The sequence below is a fragment of the Neophocaena asiaeorientalis genome, unplaced genomic scaffold (assembly GCF_003031525.2).
Source record: "Neophocaena asiaeorientalis asiaeorientalis breed wild unplaced genomic scaffold, Neophocaena_asiaeorientalis_V1.1 scaffold59, whole genome shotgun sequence".
In the NCBI taxonomy this organism is placed as follows: domain Eukaryota; kingdom Metazoa; phylum Chordata; class Mammalia; order Artiodactyla; family Phocoenidae; genus Neophocaena; species Neophocaena asiaeorientalis.
This window is the reverse complement of record NW_020174268.1, coordinates 7,742,598-7,766,982: the sequence shown is the minus strand read 5'-3', so window position 1 is coordinate 7,766,982 and position 24,385 is coordinate 7,742,598. Positions and strand designations below refer to the sequence as shown.

The 24,385-nt window shown below is 45.3% G+C and overlaps 1 protein-coding gene across 1 annotated transcript; it reads left to right on the top strand.

Annotated features, from left to right (window-relative positions):
* The first annotated feature begins 1,043 nt into the window (after positions 1–1,043).
* Positions 1,044–19,970, top strand: CUNH13orf42 (chromosome unknown C13orf42 homolog). The gene is made up of 4 exons (XM_024755316.1): positions 1,044–1,448; positions 16,313–16,460; positions 18,606–18,837; positions 19,796–19,970. Exons 1-4 carry the CDS (start codon positions 1,044–1,046, stop codon positions 19,968–19,970), a joined length of 960 nt encoding a protein of 319 aa, XP_024611084.1.
* The last annotated feature ends 4,415 nt before the right edge of the window (positions 19,971–24,385 follow it).

Here is a 24,385-nt window from a genome sequence, read left to right as displayed (position 1 = left end):
CAGCTTAAGAAAACGCCTGTGCTGGAGATTTTCAGGCTTCAGCTCTCTGAAATTTGGGAGAGATATAGACTGTGCAGAAAAGTGAATGCAGCCATGATGTGTAGCATTTGTCTGGGAAGAATTCCAGAGGGAAGGTCCCTGAGATTCTGACGTACTCAGACGAGGCTCTTGAAAAATTAGCTCGTGTCTGATTGTAGAGAGAGTCTATTTAAATGAAAATGTGCTCAAGCTAAAGAACGGGATTTGCCCCATATATGTGGCCACCTTCAGCTCACTGAGGCTTTTGTGCAGAAAGTTGTGGTCGGATATCTGAAGCCTCCGGTCCCCACAATGAGCTGCTATCTGGTAACGGCGGCGAGGTCTCGTTACCGTGGGCCGAGGCGCCTTCAGGACTCTCAGATGCTGCTCTGAGCTCACTTTATCGGGGATCTGAGAGCCTCCTGCCAAAGGCCCTGGCTGTGTCCATCCGGGTCCATCTCCAGGGACTGGATTTTACCTCAAGCAACACGCTGTCTTCGGTTTAGTGCTGTCTTTGAAAAGCAGGATTTCATTTTGGAGACAGGGAATCAGGACCAGGGCCAGATCAGCCGAGGTGGAAACGTAAAAATCCACACCACGGTCAAGTCAAATCGAGGGAGACCACATCCAGAAATGAAAAAGGAAAAAGAAAGAAAATAGCTCAGCAGGAAACGCAATGTCACGTGTTCTGCATCCAGCTGGGGCCTTCGATGGAAGAGCGTGGAAGGTATGCGCACCAAATGGTGCATAAAGCCAGCCAGGGAGCTTGCTTTTAAGCTCACAGCGCACTCCCTCGCGTCCTCAGGTGGTTTATGGCATTTTGGTTATTGGATGTAAGGTCCCCCCCGTGAGAGATGCCCGGGTCGCCCGCCTGACCAAGCCCACACGCGCTGGGATTCCAAGAATCAGAGGCCTCCGGGAAGACAGATGGCAGGAGGCCTGCACGTTGGCTCCTGGGCCCCCAGCTAGATCAAGTGGCGCCGCGCAGGCAGCTGGAAGGCACCCACAGAGAGAAATCGAGCACCATGCTCAGAAAGCTCCACTCCATCTTTCACTCCGGCCCGCAGAGGAAGGAGGAGGTGGCGGAGAGCCCTTACTACGACTGCGCCAGCCCCGCGGTGAGGCTGATCCGCAGCAGCTCCATGTACGTGGTCGGGGACCACGGGGAGAAGTTCAGCGAGTCCCTAAAGAAATACAAAAGCGCCAGCAGTATGGACACCAGCCTGTACTACCTGCAGCAGGAGGGGGACCGGGCGTGGATGTACTCGCGCACCCAGGACTGCCTTCAGTACTTACAGGAGCTGCTGGCATTGCGCAAAAAGTACCTGAGCAGCCTCAGTGACCTGAAGCCCAGCCGCGCCCCGGGCATCTCCTCCACCTCCTCGAAATCCTCCAGGGGAGGAAAGAAGTCCGCCTCCAAAGAAATAAAGGTAAGTGCCGCCGCCGAGAAGTACAGTTGACGTGAGCGCTTTTCCGAGAGCCTCTGACGCGGGTTGCAGCCCTGGATCATACACGCGCAGCTTAATTAATCTGCGCCTTCTGGCTGGCAGCTCCGTCCACCTCAGACACTCTCCATTGCCATCTCGCCAGCCTGGGAAGGATGGCTGGCCCCATGCTGAGTTTTCACGCGGAGACCACGGGAAGGAGCAGCTTCCGACATCCACATAGCAGCCTGTGGGGAGGACTCAGGCTTGGTGTCAGACAGACGGTTTGCAGGGCACATCTGTCACTCCCTGCCCACTTCCTGGGTGAGAGAATGCTTGTATGACATTTGAGTGACAGCACATGACTTCCCAACAAGTTTTTGTTATTTTTATTATTACAGTCACATCTAAAAATCCCAGTGAAAAGTGAACATTTGGAGGATTCGCTCTGTCTGTTCCGTGAGCCCGAGTATTGGGGGGACTCGGGCACAGCCTCAGAGAGAGTCTGTGAGTCGAAGGAGATTGAATGACAACTTTGCTGGGCGCTGGAGGCTTCCAGCCCAGGCAGACGAAGCAGGAAATGAGTGAAAGAAAGAACTTGCCTTTATCTCATTCTTGTTACTGTGTTTGTACACATTACCTTTTCTTGAGATAACTCCAATAATGAACAATGCCAGAAGGGAAGGGGGGAGAAAGTCCCTCTGTATCGCAGAAGAGCAAGCTGAGGCTCTTCTGATTTTGCTAAGATCCCCAACTCACTGTTACTTATTCCTTTGTTTCCTCAATTAAAAAAAAATGAAGTTTGAAGCTATTTTTAAATTGCCATCAATTGTTCTCCTGATGGCTGGGCTTCAAGGTGTTCAGAGCAGGCCTGTGTGGCCCAGCAATGCCCCCCACCCCTCCCCGGAGTGTCCTGCACGCCTGCAAGTCCCATTTACACTGAGTGACCTACTGGCCTGTTATCAGATCTCTAGGGCTTGGCCTCACCCAACTGGTTTCAACTGTCTGCATTTTATCCCAGGCGGGAGCAGTTTAAATAACCATTTGAACTCCAGAAGTAGGGCAGGGTTGGGGCCCATACAAAGTGGCTTACTCTTAGGTTCCAGTACTGCCCCTGTGGCCCACCAGCTGTGGATTTGCGGGCCAGCCCCCCTCCACTTTGGGGCCACCTCCGATGACAGAGGGGGTTGCCGTGATTTCTGGACCTCCAGCTTGAGCACCCTGGGGTCCTTAGTTCTGGTTAGATTGCCACCAGGCACTACATTTTCCTGCAGAATGGAGTCCTTTCTTGGTAGAACCTAGCACTCTTCCTCCCAGCTCCATTCCTAGTTCAGCATCTGAAGACAGAGGGAGGGGTTAGAGGTAGAACACCAGTTCTGGCCCTGTAGGGATGGCTGTGAAGAGGCCGCAGGCATGATGCAGTGTAGGGATTTCCTCAGGAGATGTCTCTTACCATGGTGTAACCAGGAGAGAGGTTTTATGTTTGTTTGCTCTTATTTGAAGTATAGTTGATTTACAATATTGTGTTTGTTTCAGGTATACACTATAGTGATTCGGTATTTTTGCAGATTATATCCCATTATAGGTTATCACGAGATAATAGGTATAATTCCCTGTGCTACACAGTAAATCCTTGTTACTTATCCATTTTATGTATAGTAGTCTGTCCCTCCCCTCTTCCCTCTCCCCTTTGGTAACCATAAATTTGTTTTCTATATCTGTGAGTATTTTTCCATTTAGCATATACATACATTTGTATTATTTTTTAGATTCCACATATAAGTGACAGCATATAGTATTTGTCTTTCTTTGTCTGATTTATTTCACTAAGTATGGTATTCTCTAGGAGAAAAAGGACCCCTCCTGCACCATTGGTAGGAATGTAAGTTGGTGCAGCCACTGTGGAAAACAGTATGGAGGTTCCTAAAAAAAACTAAAAATAGAACTACCATATGATCCAACAAGCCGACTCCTGGGCATATATCTGAAAAACCCGAAAACACTAATTTGAAAAGATACACGCACACCATTGTTCATAGCAGCATTATTTACAATAGCCAAGACATGGAAGCAACCTAAGTGTCCATCAACAGATGAGTGGATAAAGAAGATGTGAGATATATATATAATGGAATATTACTCAGCCATAAAAAAGAATGAAATACTGCCATTTGCAACAATGTGGATGGACCTAGAAAATATTATGCTTAGTGAAATAAGTCACGAAAGAGTTTTAAAATGGCTTTGGAGTTAGTCAGATCAAGGCCTGAATTTTAGGTCTGTATTTAGCAGCTGTGTGCCTTTGTCAGGTTAAGTTTCTCTCTCTGGGCCTCTATTTCTGGAGCATACAAACGGAAATAAGAATATACCTTGTGAGGAGGAAGCAAGATCTGGCCTGTGACAGGACCTGGCACATACTAGGGAGTCCAGTGTTCACTGCTCTGAAATGTATGGTGAGGGGGTGTATAGGAGCCTGGAGACAAGCTGCTCTCCTTCCCTATTGCTCCCAAAGAAAGAGCTGTCTGCTGGGCGTGCCTGAGAAACGGTGGGCGCGGTCTCCGTGGCTAGCAAGGTGGCCTTCCTGGTTCTCTGTGCATGGCAGGGGCAGGGGATCCGGAAAGGCCCTTCCTTCAGGAATGTCATCATCTTCCTGCATTGGTAGAAAATACTTGCTGAAAATACTTGTCTCCCCCAAATCCTATGTTTAAGTCCTAACACTCGGTACTCAGAAAGTGACTTTATTTGTTTTTTTAAAGTTGCAGCGAGCGGGGGCTACTCTTCATTGCGGTGCGCGAGCTTCTCATTGTGGTGGTTTCTCTTGTTGCGGAGCACAGGCTCTAGGTGCGTGGGCTTCAGTAATTGTGGCACACGGGCTCACTAGTTGTGGCTCGCGGGTTCTAGAGCGCAGGCTCAGTAGTTGTGGTGCACGGGCTTGGTTGCTCTGTGGCATGTGGTATCTTCCCGGACCAGGGCTCCAACCTGTGTCCCTTGCATTGGCAGGTGGATTCCCAGCCACTGCGCCACCAGGGAAGCCCTATATAAATTTCTTTTAAAGAAAAATGTGTAACGCTGGACACCTTTCAAATGGTTAAGTGCCAGACAATAATCAGAGTTCTTTACATCAGAGCTTTCTCTGAGCTTTTCCAAATGATCATTTATATAAACTCATAACAATTCATCCAAAAGTCTATTAAGCCCTAATTAATATATTTTTAGAACACTTTTTGAAAGTATATTAGTAGAACACTAGAAAATGAATTCCTTAAGAGGTCATGGAGGCTCTAAAAACACTTCATTTAGGAATCAGGAGAGTGTTTTTATAAAAGGTTTGACAATGATCTTTTATTTCTTAAAATATAATATCCTCCTGTAAAATACTCATAAAAAATTTAAAATTTACCATTTGAACCATTTTTTCAATGGTAATGTCAGTGTACAATTCACTGACATTAAGGACAGTGTTGTGTAGCCCACTACATCCATTCCCAGAACTTTTTCATCATCCTAGACAGAAAATAGTGGCTCCCCATTTCCCCTTCTCCCAACTTCTGGAAACCTGTATTCTACTTTCTGTCTCTATGAATTTGCCTATTCTAGGAACCTCATATAATTGGAATCATACTGTATCTGTCGTACTGTGACTGGTTTCTTTCTCTTAGCATAATGTTTTCAAGGTTCATCCATGTTGTACCCTGTATCAGAACTTCCTTCCTTTTTACGGTCCACGAGCTTGGGTTTTGATGGGACGTGAGGAGGAAAAGCTTGAGATTATGCTCTGACTTTGCCCCGAGTGCTCCTCACTGAGGATAGCTCTCCATGGTTTTAAAGCCAGATGAACAGGTAAACAGCCAGCATCCCTCTGTGAGATCTGGGCCACCTAAGTGGACCTGGGTGGACCACAGTGTCTGTGCTGCCAGAGAGGCAGTTAGGGGTTGGCTGCAGTGCCCCAAGGAATTCTCCCCAGAAGATGTGAGCTGACATTTTCCAAAGCCAGGGTTCCTGGTCACCCACCACAGCCAGAAGAAATTTCATTAATTCACCTGTGAATCATATAGTTCTGAGCAGCTTCGATCCCCAATATGTCTGCCTGGATGAACCAGCTGCAAAATGCACACCCCTCCCAGCACCCCCCCCCCACCCTGCTCCAACTAAAGAAATTCACCTGCTACAAGAATGATTTAAACAGAACCAGTGGAATTATGGAGAATGCCTGCCAAAAGTGATTGATTTTTGTTTCAAGTAGTTTTGTTCTGATAATAGTTAACTTTCAAAATCAGTGTTCTATCATTGGCCATTCAATCCTGGTTCATGAAATAAGACCAAGTCAACAGCAAATAGATTTTTTTTCTCCTCTGTGGTAGAAAGATCTGAAACCAATTCATCTAAAAAGATTCCAAATCATCCATATATAAATTGCATATGCAATGGGAAGAAGGTTCTGAACCTGTTCCATACCACTGGGATTTATTTTTCAGATCTGTTGGGGGGGACTCTCTGCAAACACAGTGATATTAAAGTGCAGGTTTCCTATGAGCATCAGTTACTGGAGGTCTCTATCACTTGGCCTGTATCTGGTTGGCAGAGTTGAAGGGCAGTGAACATTCAATATGAGCTGCAAAGACTATTCTGTTAGGCTTGGCAGCGCTCTCCAGAAGACGGCAGACAGTAAAATAATCATTGAGAACAGAGCACCCAATCCCTGCAGCCCCTCTCAGTCAGACCACAAGACAGGTAATTATATTCCCCAATCTACCTCCCAGACATGTGCCGTTTGCTCAGCCTAGAAACAGTACAATACTTTGGCTTCCGTTTTTCCTCTCCACCACACCCCGCCCACCTGGCTAACTTCTTGTCTTTTAAGAGAGCAGAGAAAGCACTGCCCCAGGAAGCCATTTCTCATGTCCACAATCTAATGCAGTGGATGTCCCCCCCCTCTCTGGGTCTGACCCTTATCTCAGCACTCAGCATCCAGCAGTCAGCACACAGCACCGTAATTGTCTGTTCATTTGCTGTGTCTGCTACTGGCCGTGAGCTCGTTGAGTGGGGCCACCATGTCTTATTTCTCTTTTTATCTCCAACCTCTAGTGCAGCTCCAGGCATATAGTAGATGGTCAATAAACTAATAACCCGAGAAGCTCCAACTGTAATTTAAGAATGGAACTTTACAAAATGTGATGGAAGACCTGGAAAAGTAATAGGTCTGTGGTTTTCAGTGAGTGGAAAATTATCTTGTTTTTTTATGGAGTAGAATATAATTTGGGGATATTCATATGGAATGATCCTAATAGTTAAAACATCCCACATGTAATGGATCAGAGTTTACCATCAAAAAGACACTTTTTTATGTAAACATTTGTTTCTGATTATTAAGTTATATTTGCTCATTAAATGAAATTTATAAAACACAGAAAAGTGTAAGGAAGAAAATAAAAATGATCCAGAATCCTATCTCCTATCATCCAGAGACAATCACTATAAAATACTTAAGTATATTTTCTTTCAATCATTTATTTCTTGCATAGCTGCAGATACGTATATTAGGGCTTCCAGGTAAAATAAAGGATGCCTATTTAAATTTGGATTTCAGATAAATGATGGATTTTTGTAGTATAATTATGTCCATATAATATTTGGTATCTATTTATACTAAAAATTTATTCACTGTTTATATAAAATTGAAATTTAACTGCCATTCTATATTTTTATTTGCTAAATTTGGCAACCCTAAAGTGTGTATATGTATACATTTACTAAATTTGGCTCATACCATATGATTTTTTATAATTTATATTGTGTGTTCTTTTCTATCTCATTAACTAGTTTTTGAAAACTGAAAGTATTAATGGCAAAAAATTTAACAACTCACATTCTTTAAACAATTGTTAAACATTATAAATAAATTCCTCTTACTCTGTCTATAAGGCATTTTTTAGCAGTGATTCCTAAAAGTGTGATTAATGGGCCAAAGGTGAAAGGCCATTCATTTTTAAAGATTCTTCTACATATTGTTTTCCAGAAATATTTTATAATTTACACTTTTATCAACAGTGAGATAGAAAGCCCTCATTGCATTTTATCAGCACCAAGTAGTGTTATTAATTTTTAAAGTTTACTGATAATAATAGATTAACTGCATTGTTTTATGTACTTTTTTTTGGATTATTGCTTAAGCAAAGAATGACCCTTTTATCAAACCAATGTGTACTTCTTGTTTAATGGATTGCCCATTCATGTCTTTATACATTTTTTGGCTCTACTAAATATTTTTATTTATTTATCTGGACTCATATTAAGGATGTGAGTACACTGTCTGCCATATGTCTTAAAAACATTTTCTCAGAGTTATGTATCTTTTAATTTTACTTAAGAGTACAATTTTATCATTACAAATACCATTGATTTTTATTCAGTCAAATATGTTGATTGTTGTCTTTGATACTTCTTTGCTTCGTGCTTAGAAAGTCCTTCTATGGCTCAAGGTCAGTTGCATATTTGCCATTTTTCTCCTTTTTTTATAGTTCCATTTTAAAAAACCCAACCCTCTTATCTATTCAGCAATTTATTTTTACATGTAGTGGGATGTGAGAATCCAACTTGAAATCTTCCCAAATAGCAAAGTTTCAACACCATTTATGGACAAATCCACCCCTCCTCTCATTGGATTGTGATGTTTCACGTATCGGGCATGAAGATTTTTATACTATGTTTCAAGCATATTAATTCAGTTCTATTAGTTAGACTTCGAACAGTTTGATAAGTGTGAGCAAAAAACCTTCACGTAGTGTTGAACTAAAGTGAAATGGTCATTTAGGTGATATTTAAGGGGAGGAGTTACCAGGTCCTAGCAAAGGAAACAATGGCCTTCACATTATAAAGCGGGAGAAAAAAGGCTAAGCCTCAGACTGTGAGTCTGAAACCTCTAATACCAAAGACAAAAGACGTGCAGCTACGATTCCAAAATGATTGTAATGTTTAGCTATGAGAGGTAATTCCCAAGTTTAGTTATACTACAGCGTGTGACAAACCTCATCCTTTCTTTTTATCTCTTTGGGCTGATTTTCTCAGCTCTATTGTCTATATCACTATTTTTTTCCTTCAGCTCTGACAAGTCTACCATTAGTGTATCTATTGAAAATTTGGATGTGGGTATGTGTACATATGTATTTAAATTTCAGCGATTATGCCTTTTCCCAAGTTATTTGCATCTCAGATTTACAGTTCTCATTTCTTAAGCTCCTATTCTTTTATCACAAATCCCTATTCAATGATGGGTACACATTTCCTTAGGTGAGGTAATATAAAAGGGATAAGATGGGACTTACCTGGTGGTCCAGTGGCTAAAACTCTGCACTCCCAATGCAGGGGGCCCAGGTTCAATCCCTGATCAGGGAACTAGATCCCGCATGCATGCCGCAACTAAGAAGTCCACATGCCACAAAGAAGATCCCACGTGCCGCAACTAAGACCTGGCACAGCCCAAAAAAATGGATAAGATAAGTTATTGCTTTGGACTTGATCTTGAATAGCCATTTCAAGGATGGCAGAAGGAAAGAGGATGTATTAGAGCTTTTAAGGTTTATGCTGAAAAGCTTCTTTTGAGGACATTAAATTGCTTGTGGATAAATTTGAGCTGTTTTGCATTTCATTTCACCCTGCTGAATGATCCAAGGGAAAATGATCTCTCCAATCCAGACCAGCCCCACATTTGATCCTGGAAATTTCATCACAATGAACTGACATTTTGATTTCCAGGAACGATTAGCTCAAAACAGTGTTATAAGACTCCATAGAAATAAGGAGTACAGAGTTCTCAAAATTTGCTAAGTTAAATCCAAAAGTATACATTAGCAACATGCAAACTGGTTGGAGAATATAAACATATGATAATGGCATGTATATAGCATACATTCATTCATTCAACAAGTTACTCCATGTCAGGCATTGAAATAGGTGTTCTACATTCATAGATGGAAAGACAGTCCGCCTGCCCTGATGCAGCCCATAATCTGAGGCTGCAACTCTCAGCATCATTGCCTGAACCACACTGGTGTGTTGGAAGAGAAACAGGTAGAATTACAACAAGAATGTTGGAAGTTGGGTATATCTGACAACTTGTCTCATGTAGGTAGTGGCTGGCAGTGAGCGTCTATCCAAAGACAGTCTTATCTGTGAGTGCTATTTGCCAAAGCTATTTCATAGACGAGGTTAAGGATCACGGGTCTAGTGTGGGGCTCTGAGGGTATAGTACAACGTTGCTGTCCACACAAGGCAGAATATGAGCCTAGAAAAGATGTGTGTGGGTCTGTCTGCTGCAATGAGTGAAAGCTTCGGAAAGGAGGTGCCATGTGAGTTGGCCCTCCGAAGAGGTGGCGGGGAGTGGTGCCAGGAGGAGGAGGGAAGGAGGCTAGATGGTCCTCTTGACGTTGGCTGGGTTTAGAATGTCCCCCTACCCTAACCTCTGACAAAATACTTCTGTTTACAACTGGAAGTTCATTTGTAGCATCCAGATCTCTTGCAGACAAATACTGACAGATCCCAGAAGAAAGTAAACAGATTGGAGAAGCCCAAGTATCCCAAGGGCAGGTGAAACCAGGCAGGATGGGAGGTGATACAAAAGGCAGAAAAATAAACTGCCTTGGGGGACTCAAAAATTAAAACGAGAAATACGGTGGAGTTTGGTTTGGAAAGATGCAAGTGTTCTATCCGGGGAAAGTAATCCAAGACCCAGGCCTGTTGTGAGGGGGTGGGACGGGGAGGCCTGGAAAATGATAACCTTAAGGCCACTGAAGGTTAAAGGGGAGTCGGCAATGCAGTACAGATGGCTTTCGGAGAAAGCGCCTTCCCCTGGGGCTGCGGAAGGGCTGCTGGTGAAGGAATATGAGCCCTGCGAAACCCAGGTCTGAGCAGGTGCTACAGGAAGCAGCCTGCATTACACGCAGCCTTTCCAAAGTAGTTCATTTCTGGGCTAGGAAAAAGTCAAGATCGGCGGCAGGGCGGGGGGCGGGGCACTCCACTTTTATTTAGAGTTCTGAGTTCAGAGAGGGAGAACTATTTGGGTCTCACCCAGGGGTGTTGATGACTGACGTCCCATTTTGTGCAACCCCTGCTTTGTAAAGTAGATTTTCTGTGATGTTAGCCTGAGCCCTGAACCCTGAGCCTCAGTTGTGCAGCTCTTGTGCTAGTTGTCTTGGCTGGAGACCAAGAGAAGGTCGTAGTAGAGGCCAGAAAGGCCCATGGAAGCTGCGGGAAAGTCAGGAAAAGCCAGAATCAGCCTGAGTTTAAACTAGGACTTGAAAAGGTCCAGGGTGCCTGGACTTGTAGATTAGCCTTGGTGGCACCAAACCAGGCTTGTTTGCCTGATTCACAGCAAGCCCGAACGCTGAGATGCGGAGATTTGCAGCAAAGAGAGGGTTTATTCACAAGGCAGCCAAACAAGGAGGCAGGAGAACAAATTCAAATCCACCTCCTGGAAGGCAAGGGGCTCAGGTATCTATGCCATAAAGAAGCCGGGCGGTCTGGGGTGTGGGGAACTAAGGAAAAGTTGGGGTAACTGTTGTTCTGTGCAGGTGTAACTAGCCTACAGGCCTCTGCACGTCCAAAAATAGAGGCACCTAGCACCATCTGAGGGTGGAGCTCTCAGCCCTCTGATGTCAAAATGTCACCGAGCAGACTCGCGCATGCCCGGTTGGAGGGTTGGTAGTCCTTGCCAGCCTTAACTGGCTCAGCTCCAACTAGACACAGGTGATGCCAAGTTTCTGGAAAACAACTGAGGCAAACACCTTGCTTAGGCTCCATGCTTCTTGGAGGACAGGCAAGTCTTGTAGCAACAATTAAAACAACCTTGATGCGGGAAGACAGGTTACAGGTGAAATGGATTTAACTGATGATTACCCACAGTTTCATTGGTACTCAGATAAATCATCACAAAATTCATTTGGAGACATTTAAAAGTATACTTTAGGGCTTCCCTGGTGGCGCAGTGGTTGAGAGTCCGCCTGCCGATGCAGGGGACGCGGGTTCGTGCCCCGGGTCCGGGAAGATCCCACATGCCGCGGAGCGGCTGGTCCCGTGAGCCATGGCCGCTGAGCCTACGCGTCCGGAGCCTGTGCTCCGCAATGGAAGAGGCCACAACAGTGAGATGCCCGCGTACCGCAAAAAAAAAAAAAAAAGTATACTTTATAAAGTACAACAGATTTGTTAACCAAATCTTACTTAACTGACCTGCCAGATCACTTGATGCTTACCGTTCTGTCTGTAAAACGAGCTGAATATTTAGTTAGAAGCCTGTACTAGGGTATTATTGGCAAAGTGCAAAATGATGTGTGTGTAAGCACTAATTGTAACAGCAAAAGATTTCAAACAACCCGAAGCTCTAACAATAGTGGACTGTAGTTCATTCCTACAGTGTGTCTGTGTAGTGGAGAACTGTGCAGCTATTCAAAGGGAAGAGGAGAATCTCTACTGCTGTGAAGTTATTCTTAGCATACACCAAGTGAAGAAAGCAATTCACAGGGGGATATTGTATGCTATCTTTTGTTTTTTAAAGAGTGGGTTAATACACATTTGCTTGGGTTTTCAAAAAGAAATGATGGAGAGAGAAACAAACAACTTGATGTCTAGTCAAAATGAAGACTAGCAGAGATGAGTACCAAACATTACACCCAGATTGCAAACAAAACTGCATGAATACAAGCAGAGGAAACCGCCCTCCCCCCCAAGCCAGGAGGTGATTTAGGTCACGTTTGGGGACTGGGTGGGAAAGGTAGGTGCATGCCTATGAGTGGGATGCCCTCATACCTGTAGCTAGTAAGGGGATGGGGCAGGGGGGGTGGGGTCCTTTTACCTGGTCTCTATGTGCTGAACAATGGGAAATACACAGGGACATAAGGGTCCGGGCCCTGTAATCCAGGCGCTTTGTCCTCTTTCTTCATTGAGCTGTGTCCTATCCCCTTGGGTCCTGTCCCTTGTGTCGTTGTCTTCATGGAGACACTCCTGGCTGCTCTTGCAAATTCAGGGCATGAGACTGGTATTTAAGGTTTTCATCCTAAACCAGACCCCGAGGCGGGAGCACGGCCCCTCTTGCTGCCTTCCCTGTGCCTGGATCCTTAGAGAGCAGAGGCTCTCAATTGCTCTGCACTAGAATCACCTGGTTATCTAAATTAATTGATCTGGGAAAGGGCCAGTGTAGAGATTCTTTAAGAGCATCCATTGAGGGTCCAACCTCCAGCTGGGATTGGGCTCCACTGTGAGAACCACCCGGACAGGGATGAGGGGGGTGTGATAACCATTTATAACCATCATCACCCCCAACTGGGTCCTCAGACTCCTTCAAGGGGTGGTGCTTTCATTTACAGGGAAGGAAGGCAGAGCTAAGGAAGGAAGGAAAGCAATTGTTTATTCATTTTCATTTATTTATGTTCCTCCCTCATTCCATGAAGGGCTTGGGCGAAACTGATGATGGTAATTGAGGCAAGTTGGGGAGAGCTCTCTTTGGGGATGAGACTTGGTCACACAGGTACATAGGGGTCAGCCACAAATAATGTCACCAATGTCTCACTCTCCAGCCACACCAGGATCCAAAAGCTCTTTTAACAGAAACAAGCTTTATAACGGTGATAATGTACTGAACGGTCCAGCAGAGCCCCAGATGTGAGGCCCCAAAGAGCAGACTCTTAAGTGCTGGCCAAGGAGCTTATCTGTCAGTGTCTGTGGCTGTGCTCAGGAAGGCAATCACTGCTAACTAAGCACAGCAGAGAGGGTGAGCTGTGCAGGAGTGTTGAGCCCCCAAGCTTGAAATTTTACAAACAAGAAACATGTTTGAATATTTGGAATAACCAACGAAATGTGCAGCTGAAAGGGTCTTTGTCCGTTAGTTTTTTTTTTTTAATCACTTTTATTTATTTATTTATTTATGGCTGTGTTGGGTCTTCATTTCTGTGCGAGGGCCTTCTCTAGTTGTGGCAAGTGGGGGCCACTCTTCATCGCGGTCCGCAGGCCTCTCACTATTGTGGCCTCTCTTGCTGCGGAGCACAGGCTCCAGACGCGCAGGCTCAGTAATTGTGGCTCACGAGCCTAGCCGCTCCGCAGCATGTGGGATCTTCCCAGACCGGGGCACGAACCCGTGTCCCCTGCATTGGCAGGCAGAGTCCCAACCACTATGCCACCAGGGAAACCCCTGTGCATTAGTTTTGATGGACAGAGAGTACAGTGGCTGATGTGGTGATGTATATGCTGGTAATTTATTTTTTTATTTTGTAAATATTATCCTTGGAGGATAATTCTTGAGGAGATTGGAGATATTCACAAGAGGCCACAGTCAAGGGCTTGTGTTAACCTAACTACTGGCAGTGTGTTCATTGCTGTTTTCTTAGCCTTTAAGAGTTAAGACACCAAAGTTGACTCTCTTTTAAGCCTTTTAATAAATGAAAGCAATTGATCCAGGCTGCTCTGAGCTTCTGACCAACGTCTACTTCCTGCGGACACTGAGGAATGAACAGCTTAGATGACATTGTAGGGTGACCCAGAGGGAAAAGAATATGGTGCCCCTGAGCAAGGTTGAGACTCTTGCATTCATCCAAACACCGATGGCAGTTGCTACTAGGGACTTAGTGATATCCCTTCCATGTGGAGATGGATTTTGAGATGGGAGAACCTACAGACCTTGCATTTCTATTAAATAATATTCAACCTTCCTTTGGGGCTCAGTCCAGATCATGTGGTTTTCTCGATTCTTTGTTTCTCTCTCTTCCACTTCACAAAAAATTCTCTAAAATAATATGTGCTATCGTAGAATTAGATTAGGTACTGAGGACCTTGGAGCCTGGAGGAGGGAAACAGCCCAGGAGAGGGTGGTCTTCCTGGAGAAAGAGCTGTCTCAGCCACATCCTGATGGTTGGATAGGAGTTGGCCAGATAAGGCATTCAAGGCAGAGGGACAGCAAGAGAAAACACAGGGAGGATAAAAGCGTATGGACCTGACTCCAGATATGAGTCTTCCTGTTATCTGCCTGCAGGAAGGATGCTGGTGGCCCAGCCTTCTGTGCTCATATAGACTTTCAACCAGCCCCTCAGTTTTTCATTCCAACCCTTGGTGTGCCTGGTGTTGCCAAGTCTGGAGCATTTCTGGTTCCAAGGGTCAAACTGTCTCCCTTCTGAGCTGCTTCATCCACCCATGGTTCTCTGGGAGGGCGGTCCCTCTGCTCTGTTACATCAATTCCCCTGCTTCAACTGCTTTCCATTTGGCAGGAGCTCTTGGAAATCTCTCTCACTGATGACCTCTCTCTTGTTCTCTTTGACACTGAGTTTCAACTTTCCCCCCCCACCACCCACTTTCATTTTAATGGGCTCTTTGAAGGGGGTGAGATAACTACATGTGAATAGTTTTCCACTTTTAACAGAAAAGGTTCAGTGTATGTTGTGGCTCTCCAAATTTTTTCTCCAAGAATGCTCCTTACAAATATAAAAGGAAAAAATCCTTTATTTAAAAATGTTTCCTGGGGCTTCCCTGGTGGCGCAGTGGTTGAGAGTCCGCCTGCCGATGCAGGGGACACGGGTTCGTGCCCCGGTCCGGGAAGATCCCACATGCCGCGGAGCGGCTGGGCCCGTGAGCCATGGCCGCTGAGCCTGCGCGTCCGGAGCCTGTGCTCCGCAACGGGAGAGGCCACAACAGTGAGAGGCCCGCATACCGCAAAAAAAAAAAAAAATGTTTCCTGGGAATTCCCTGGTGGTCCAGTGGTTAGGACTCTGTGCTTCCACTGCTGGGGGCACGGGTTCGCTCCCTGGTCCGGGAAACTGAGATCCTGCAAGCCGCATGGCTTCCTAGTGGTACAAATGTTTCCTAGTGGTACAAAATGCATACATTTTACCAAAATCTTATGCATACATAAAGATGTCATCCTTTAGTTTCCTAACATGCAAATCTGTAATTAGATCACTTTCATTTTTAATACCATCCCACTTTCAAAGTGCACACAAAAAATAAAGGAACTCTGCATTTGGTCCAAATAGCCCAGGTTAACGCATATTGTCTTTCCTTTTTCTCCCTGAGTTCTCTTATTTCCTAAATTCTTCAGGGAGCTTTTCTTAGTTCACAGGCTGATTCTGTGCCTACATCATGAGTTCTCCATTGGAGTCCACCATGGTGCTTGAACTTCCGTGATGCTGGTCGCTGGTGACTGACTGTGGGCTGTTGTGAAGAGAATGATGATGGTGATGATGGTGATGGTGATGCTAACGTCATGAAGAATGAGTCAGGACAGAACCTGGAGCCTAGTTAGGCTTTCTGTAGATTTTTTTAAAAACTACTTTAAAGATGTTACGGAAAAACCTGAACAAACTTTTTGGCCAACCCAATATTATTCCTTACACTGTTCAAACAATCACACCAATTTGTCTTCAACTTATTCCATGATTGAACCGAAATTTGGCCACTTTAGGTACTGAAAACTCTTCTGGAGTATTTTATTTTCAACATATCTCGTCCCTTCTTTCCTGCTGTGAGCATCTCATCGCCTACCTAAGGAACTGTACAATCTCCTAATTGGGTTTATCAGCAGGCAACAGGCCGAAGAAAGACAAATTATTTTGCCTAATGGTCAATAACAGTCCCTGACCAAGATAGAGGCAGATCTACCCACCCTTTCACTCCCCCTCCTGGAGATAATCCGAAATCCATTGACCTACAGCAAGTGTGGATCTCGAGTATCTACCTTCCTTTCAAGGGCACTTATTCAAATTTACCTGCAAATTCATAACTTCACATTGGTTTAGTTTCAGTAACATGTGGTGCTTTTCCGTGTCACTTGTGTGTGGGCGCCCCAAGGCTGGCTCAGGCAGCTCTGCTTTCTCCTCTCTGCCCTTCATCTCTAGCAGAAAGCAACGCCCAAGAAGCACTCGCAGTTCAGCGCGGACGTGGCGGAGGCCATCGCCTTCTTTGACTCCATCATGGCAGAGCTGGATACGGAGAAGCGGCCGCGGGCTGCTGAGTTTGACCCGCAGAACGAAGACGTGGACTTCGATGGTGAGTGCCATCCCGGTGGCAGGAGGTGGGTGGAGTGGGGGTCTCTGGAGTGGGCTTTCTTTGATTAAATGGAAACTCACATCTGCAAGCCAAAGCCTGGCCCTGAGCCTGCTCTACTCCTTGGGGCCCTGGCTTTCGTCGTCGCTGCTGCCGCTGCTGCCACTCTAGGCTACCCCTTAAGTCCTCAGGCTGTATTTGGACAAAAACTCCTTCCCTGTGGTCCATTTTCCACAGCAGAGATGGGGTGGAATTTTGTAACGCTCCAGGAGGGAAAGCAATAGGGCAACAATTAAAGAAAGGGATGAGTTGGAGAGTTGTTAAATGGGTATAGAGTTACAGTTGTTTTTTTTAAAACAGCTGTTGTGATTTTTAAATTTAATGTAATTTAACTAATTTAATTTTTTACTGAAATATAGTTGATTTACAATGTTGTATTAATTTCTGCTGTACATCAAAGTGATTCAGTTATACATATGTATACATTCTTTTTATATTCTTTTCTATTTGTTTTATCTCACGTTATTGAATATAGTTCCGTGTGCTATACAGTAGGACCTTGTTTATCCATTCCATATGTAGTAGTTTTCATCTGCTAACCCCAAACTCCTAATCCATCCCTCCCCCACTCCATCCCGCTTGGCAACCACAAGTCTGTTTAGAGTTTCAGTTCTGCAAGATGAAAAAGTTCTGGAGATCTGTCACATAATGATGTGAATATACTCAACGCTACTGAACTGTACACTACAAGATGGCAACATGGTAAATTCTATGTTATGTGTCTTTTACCAGAATTGAGAAAAGAAGAAGAAAAGGGAATAGACAAATTATATTTAAAAATTGGGCTTGTGACCCTACCTGAGCTAACTTGGCTCTGGGCAGCCCTGTCTGCTGGACCCGACTCTGACCCTTCACCTACTTTGTCACCCCTCTCCACCCCTCCCCCCAGCATTCCCCCTGTGGCCCTCATGGGCCACCACTCTGCGAGGATGTGTAGACAGGAGAGGGCCGGGGTGCTTGCTCAAGCCCAGTCTGGATTGTTGGAGAGGGAGTGAGGTGAAGGCCGAGGGTGGTGCTTTTCTCCTTGCCAAGGTGTATCACTGGCTGTCTCCTGATGGAGAGCAAATAACAACCACATTCATGAGTTGAGCCCACTTTTAAATTCCATTACTCAACTGTCAGTTTCTTTCATCGTCGACTTGCCCCTCATGGTGTATTAACGATGATTTAATTTAGCGGTTACTGGCCCCTGGTGATTGAGGCAACAGCTTTTGGTACCAATACTAAATAATTTTTAATACTAAATATTATATTTAATGCTCAAAGATTACATTCTTGTGGTGTGTTTGTTGTTTTTCTAGCCCTGATGGACATGTATCTGTGAGATTTCGGTTCTCACTGGGTTCTGTGGAGTTTCACGGAAGGGGATTCCCACTCCCCAAGCTCACTGTGCCCTGCAGGGTAACTGGTCTGCCCCCCTCTCCCACTGCAGCCCCTGACAAGGAACAGCCCTCTCTTTCAGAGTCAGGCCTGGGAAATCCAGACACTGGTGAAAGGACAATGAAATCTACTGAGGACGCAAGTGTCATCTTCACAGTTATAATTTTTTAATGGAAATGACTTCATGTTTTTTCTCTGATAGCCACAGTAACGTATGTTCACAATAAATCAAATGAATCAAACAATACACCAAAGTATAAAGAAGAAAGTAAAGAATTTGACCTGTAATTCTACCACCTAGAGTTAATAATCACTGTTAACAGTTTGGTGTACATCCTTTCAAAAAGGCTTTAAACACACACAGACTCCCTTTATTACTCTTTTTAAACAAAAACAAGATCTCTGTGCTATTTTTCATCCACTCTTTTCACTTAACAATTTACAATACATCATGGGCATCTTTCCAGGTCAGTAAACGTAGGTCTATGTGCTTGTCTTTAATGGACACACGCTAGTGCATTGTCTCCCCAAACGATAACTGCAGAGTTGAATCATCCCCTTTGCTTGGCTCTCCGGGCCTTCCTAAGAATTTCGTTTTACGTATGTATGTATTGTGGGTTCTTAGCTGGATTTGTCCTCTCCGTGGCCTTCTGCTCCCCTCCACATGGTGAGTCCTCCTTTCCCGGGGGCCCTGCTTCTCTCTTCCAGTGGCCACCAGCTCCCGGGAGCACAGCCTGCACTCCAACTGGATCCTGCGGGTGCCCCGCCGATGCTCTGAGGACATCGCTGGGCACACGACAGCCGGCCAGTTCCGGAGGAGCACGGAGCGCAGGACCTACGGCACTCAGAGGAGACTCGAAAGGCACCCCATTTATTTGCCCAAGGCTGTGGAAGGGGCCTTCAGCACGTTGAAATTTAAGCCCAAAGCCTGCAAAAAAGAGTGAGTGCTCAGATCACGTAGCATAACCAAGATGCTCTCATGTGTACCAGACTCTTGGCTTGCTTCTTAGGTGCCCTGAACCCCCATCTTACATGGAAAAATCATTCTTTTGTGTATGGGGGGAGGGAGGTCTTAGTTTAAAACATGTTTTGATAGTCTTATATTCACATTCTAGCTTGGTTCACCACTGTCCCCACCCCTAACTGTACCTTGAGCTGTGGACCTGCCTCTCCCTTTCCGGCCCACTTAGCCCTCGTGCTCTGTCCATCCTCTTGCACTCTTTCCCCCAAGTGCCACTGACACACTGGGTGCTGCAGATTTTTAATGAGACTTTGGGGTTGAGGAGGGCATAGCACCATGAGGGAAGCAACACTGAACCAATTAGATGGCCCTGCTCTAGAAAGGCATTGCCAGGCTCGGATGGAGAACATCTCGCTGACTGGGCCCCACCTGGCCCTCCTGCCACCATCTCTTGGCCTCTCTCCCAAGACGAGTTGCCACCTCTAACCCCCAAATCCCCATGACTTACTCCTTCAGAGAAGTATGTGCGCTCCTGATCTGGCCACCCTAGGCCATGCTGCAGGGAGCTCACCTCTCACAACAGAAGGGCCTGTCTTGGCTTCTCAACCTGTCTTCCTCTGTTTCTACAAGAGCCGTCCAACTCTGATGGGTTCAGGGCTTTTCTAAATGGCATTTTCCTCCCATAAGAATGGACTATGTACGGGACATATTAAAACCAGGACTCAACCCTCATCACCCATCCTCCCCCTCCAAGGCCATGTTGAGGTCCAGCTGAGGTCCACCCACAGCCCCCATGATGATACTGCTTTGTCCTCCACAAGGCCCAGAACTAGGGGAGCGTCTGATGGGCTCCGTCAGGATGGCAAATCAGAGCGTCCATTCTCCGTGTGGCCAGCCAAGCCAGACTTAAACCCTTTACCTCATTCCTCCCTTCCAGCCTGGTGAGCTCCAGACAGATCGTCTTCAACTTCTCGGGGGACGACACAGACTGGGACGCAGAGCTCTTTGCACTGGAGCCCCTGGCATCCCCGGGGGAGGACCGCTACGAGACAGAGAACCCCAGAGGGCAGTGGCTGCTTCGGGAGAGACTCTGGGAACGAACAGTGCCCTGACTGCCTCAGCCCTGCAGCCTGGCTCAGGCTGGGTTCCCCCGAAGGCGTCTGCTTTCACTGCAGAAGGAGGTGCCTGGTAGAGTTAAAAATGGAAACTGTCACAAAGTCAGGCCCAGGAGCACACTGCCTGCCGGTGCCCATCCAGTGCCAAACATACCCGTGGCCTCCTGGAGGGCCTGCCTTAGGGGCCTTCTGGAGCCTGGCTTTCCCAGCACGGGCGGGTTGGCTGGTCATTACAGCCCTGCTGGTCTTCAAGAGCAGAAGGAATGGAAGGTCCAGGCTCACTTCCGGCCTCCTCTGGCCTGTCCCTGGCTCTCCATGCATCTGTCCAGGTGGCTGCGAGCGTCCCACTTGGTACAGGAAACCACGAAATTTGCCCATCATGGATCTCTGGGCCAAAGTTTTCAAAGAGGCAGCTCCTCTCCCCACAGGGCTCAGAAACGTTATGGTCATGCACTGAAGTTGCCTTCTTTTGTGCAGAATGCAGTTTGAGAAGCAGCTTCTTTTCACCCTAACCCTTTTCACAGTGTTCTGGAAACTTCTGCCGGGTTAGGCTGAAGACAAGGCCAGTGTCCTGGCAGTAGGATGGGGGAAGGTGTGTATCCTGCCTGGGCACCCCCAGCCTCCAGAATCCTAATAGACACCCATAGAGCCCGTGTATGAATGCTACGCCCCTCCCTTCCCCCAGTTCGGAGGGCAATCAGAACCTTTTGGAATAGAAAGGATTTCTGATTTCCATAACCATGTGAATTGCACATTTAACATATTCTTTGCTTTTCTCATGTACTTTTTGTGCGTTTGCATACAGTTTGACCCCCTCAAGTTTGAGAACTGGTTTGGAGACTACACTGCACTTTGTCCATCCTCACCTATTTCTTCTGGCATTTTCTTGTAAAAAAAAGAAGTCACCTTGCGGCGGGTGGTGCAGGAGTGTTAATGGCGGTAAGGGAAGGAGACAGACTAGGAAACACCAGTAATCGAAATTAAGCCAAGGATGCTTCAGGCTAAGGTCCCTCTGAGAACTGAATAAAGCTTCCCTTCTGCGAGGCCCATGCGATGAATGATGTTCTTATTGTTCAGGTTTTTTGTAGAAAGAAGCTTTTATTTATGTGAACCTGACTCTCTGAATCTAAGTATTTGTAACTGCTATGAGAAAAAAAAAACCTAATAATTATGTGACATGCTTAAATTTTCTTTTTTTTGTTTAAATAAATTTTTTTAAAAGTTCCCGGGTGATGCTGATTCTGGTGGTCTGGGGTCCATACTTTGAGAATTGATGACTTGGAGGTTTGAGTGTTGAAAGAGGAAAACATGGAGTGGGGCAAGAAATTTTATATCAACACATTTTCAGAATGAAAATATATTGGAAATGTCTTAATAGTTGCCTTTATTATTTTTTGAGTGCCAATGTCAATGCTTGGGAGTTTCCTTTCTTTTTGTTGCTTATATTAAGCCCACTATAGCCAGAAGCTTGACTGAAGAATAAATGTTTGGGAGATTTGTTTTATAAACTGCATTAACACCCACCAAGTTACATCACCATATATCTTTCTTTTCCCCAAACGTGGCCTTGTTTTGAAGTCCCACAGATGAGAGTTCACTGCTCAGGATAGACTCAGAATAAAGATCTCTTTACTCTGCCTCTTATCAAACTACAGTTTATCGTAGATCAACCCTGACATTATGTGGTGAAGACACTGTATATATTTTGCTTGTATAGATAAGAAAAAAATAAACAGGACAGATAGGATGTTTGGAGTCTTGTTTTTTTTTTTTTTAGCATTTATTGCTTATGGAACATGAAGCTGTGCTTTTCTCTTTTGCTTCATGTTTTGTATATTTTTTTTTGTCTTTAATGAGACTATACACAGACTGCCTGAAAAATTCCATGATTTAGAAACATAAGGCTGGCTTGTCCTGGGGATGATTTCAGGTCTTTGAAATTGGTGATAAACCCCAGGATCTGGGCTCTGCCTGGGGAATCTTGAGGTGGTGTCTGCTGGGGTCTTGAAATGAATAACATTTGAGACAATAGAAGTCAATTCAGTAAAATCAGCTGATGTGATTGATTCTTTTCTCCCTTTGAATTGACTAGTTATTCAATCAGCTCATTGTTAGTGTGTAATCTTAGCGGCCCTAGCTTTCCCAGGACTGTCTCTGTTTTGATACATGAAAATCCACCTATCCCTAGACAGAATGTCCAAATAGAGGATGTGAGTCCCAGGCATCTGGCTTGTTCTCTAGCCTTGGTTTCTACTCCCACCCCAAAATATCTTCTCCTTCACATGGAAGAGACTTGGGAGCCTTTAGTATGAGAACAGGGCTGCCAGGACAGAGCTTTCCAGTGCCCACTCTTAGAGCCCAGAGTGGTTCTAACAGGAAGCTGCAGTCCCCTCATCACTGATGGCCTTTTCGTGGTGGCTTAGTCTCCTGTTGCTGTTGTAACAAATTACCACAAATTCAGGGGCTTAAAACAACATAAGTTTATTCTCTTACAGTCTGGAGGTCAGAAGAACCAAAATCAGTCTCACTGGGCTCAATCAAGGTGTGGGCAGAGTTGGCTCCTTCTGGAGGTTTTGAGGGGAGAATCCATATCCTTGCCTTCTTCTGCTTCCCGAGGCCGCCTGCATTACTTGGCTTGTGACCCCTTCCTTGCCTCACCCCAGCCCTTTTGCTTCTGTGGTCACATTCCCCAACTACTCTGACTTCCTGCTTCCCTCGTAAAAGGACCTTTGTAATTATATCACTCCCACCTGGATAATCCACGCTCCTCTCCCCAGCTCCAGACCCTTAACTTAATCAGATCTGCAAATTATCTTTTGCCAAATAAGGTAATGTTCACGGATCCAGAGGATTAGGATGGAGACATCTTTGGGAGGCTATTATTCAGCCTACCACACATCGTATCACAAGATGTTCTAGCTCGTCTTATTAATCTGGCCCAACTTTCTTTTAAGCTTGTTTATAACAGCCCAATATCTATGGCAAACTCTGACTTAGCTTACATTTCCAAATTCCTCTGGTTCTAGCAGCTACCCTCTCATTTTGTTAAAGTGAATTCTGTCTTGTCTGACAGGTTCCTATTTCAGGAAGGCTTTTCAATTGTACAAAATTCCCAATTGGAAAAACGTTAGCACTTCAACCCTGGAAGGATTTGTAACAGGCAGCAGTTCTACATAAACATTGCTGCTGGTCAAGAGTGATGTTTTCCTTCAATCAATCTATCAAGTTGATTAAGGAACTGCTATGCACCAAGCAAAATAGTATAAGCTCTACTTTATGCCCTTCAGCAACTGGCATCCAAAAGGGGGAAGATTGGATGAACTCAGATAAAACAGTGCTGAGCACCTATTGCTTCACTGAGTGCTGGGGAAGGCTGGCATTCCGGGGGCTTGGGGAGCAGTGTGCAAAAGGACAGTCATCAGGACAGTTGCAGAAAGTTGACAGTAAGGGGATGACCTTGACCAAAGGGCAAGGCTTCTACTGAGTAGCCATGGAAAGCCAGAATGGATAGATTGGGGGAAGTCAAAAGAGGAGTGTAGAGTTGGTCAGATGGGGATCAAGAATCGAGCACTCAGGGCTTCCCTGGTGGCGCAGTGGTTGAGAGTCCACCTGCCGATGCAGGGGACATGGGTTCGTGCCCCGGTCCGGGAAAATCCCACATGCCGCGGAGTGGCTGGGCCCGTGAGCCATGGCCGCTGGGCCTGTGCGTCCGGAGCCTGTGCTCTGCAACGGGAGAGGCCACGACAGTGAGAGGCCCACGTGCCGCAAAAAAAAAAAAAATTGAGCACTCAGAAATTCTAATTTGAAAAGGTACATACGCCCCAATGTTCGTAGCAGCAGTATTTACAATAGCCAAGACGTGGAAACAACACAAGTGCCCATCAACAGACAATTGGCTTAAGAAGATGTGGTTTACATATGTAAGGGAATATTACTCAGTCTTAAAAAAGAATGAAATATTGCCATTTGCAGCAACATGGATGGACCTAGAGAATATTATACTTAGTGAAGTCAGACAGTGAAAGACAAATATATATCATGTGGAATTAAAAAAAAATACGAATGAATCTATATACAAAACAGAAACAGACTCACAGACATAGAAAACAAACCTACAGTTACCAAAGGGGAAAGGGGGTGGAGGAGGGATCAATTAGGAGGATGAGAGTAACAGACACAAACTACTGTACATAAAATAGAGAAGCAAAAAGCATTTACTGTATAGCACAGGGAACTATATTCAATATCTTATAGTAACCTACAATGGAAAGTAATCTGAAAAATATATATAACTGAATCACTACGCTGTACCCCTGAAACTAACACGGTAACTCAACTATACTCCAATTAAAAACATGTAAAAAAAAAAAAAGAAAGATTGAGCTGAAGAGAGGAGAGCAGAGCCCTCAGAA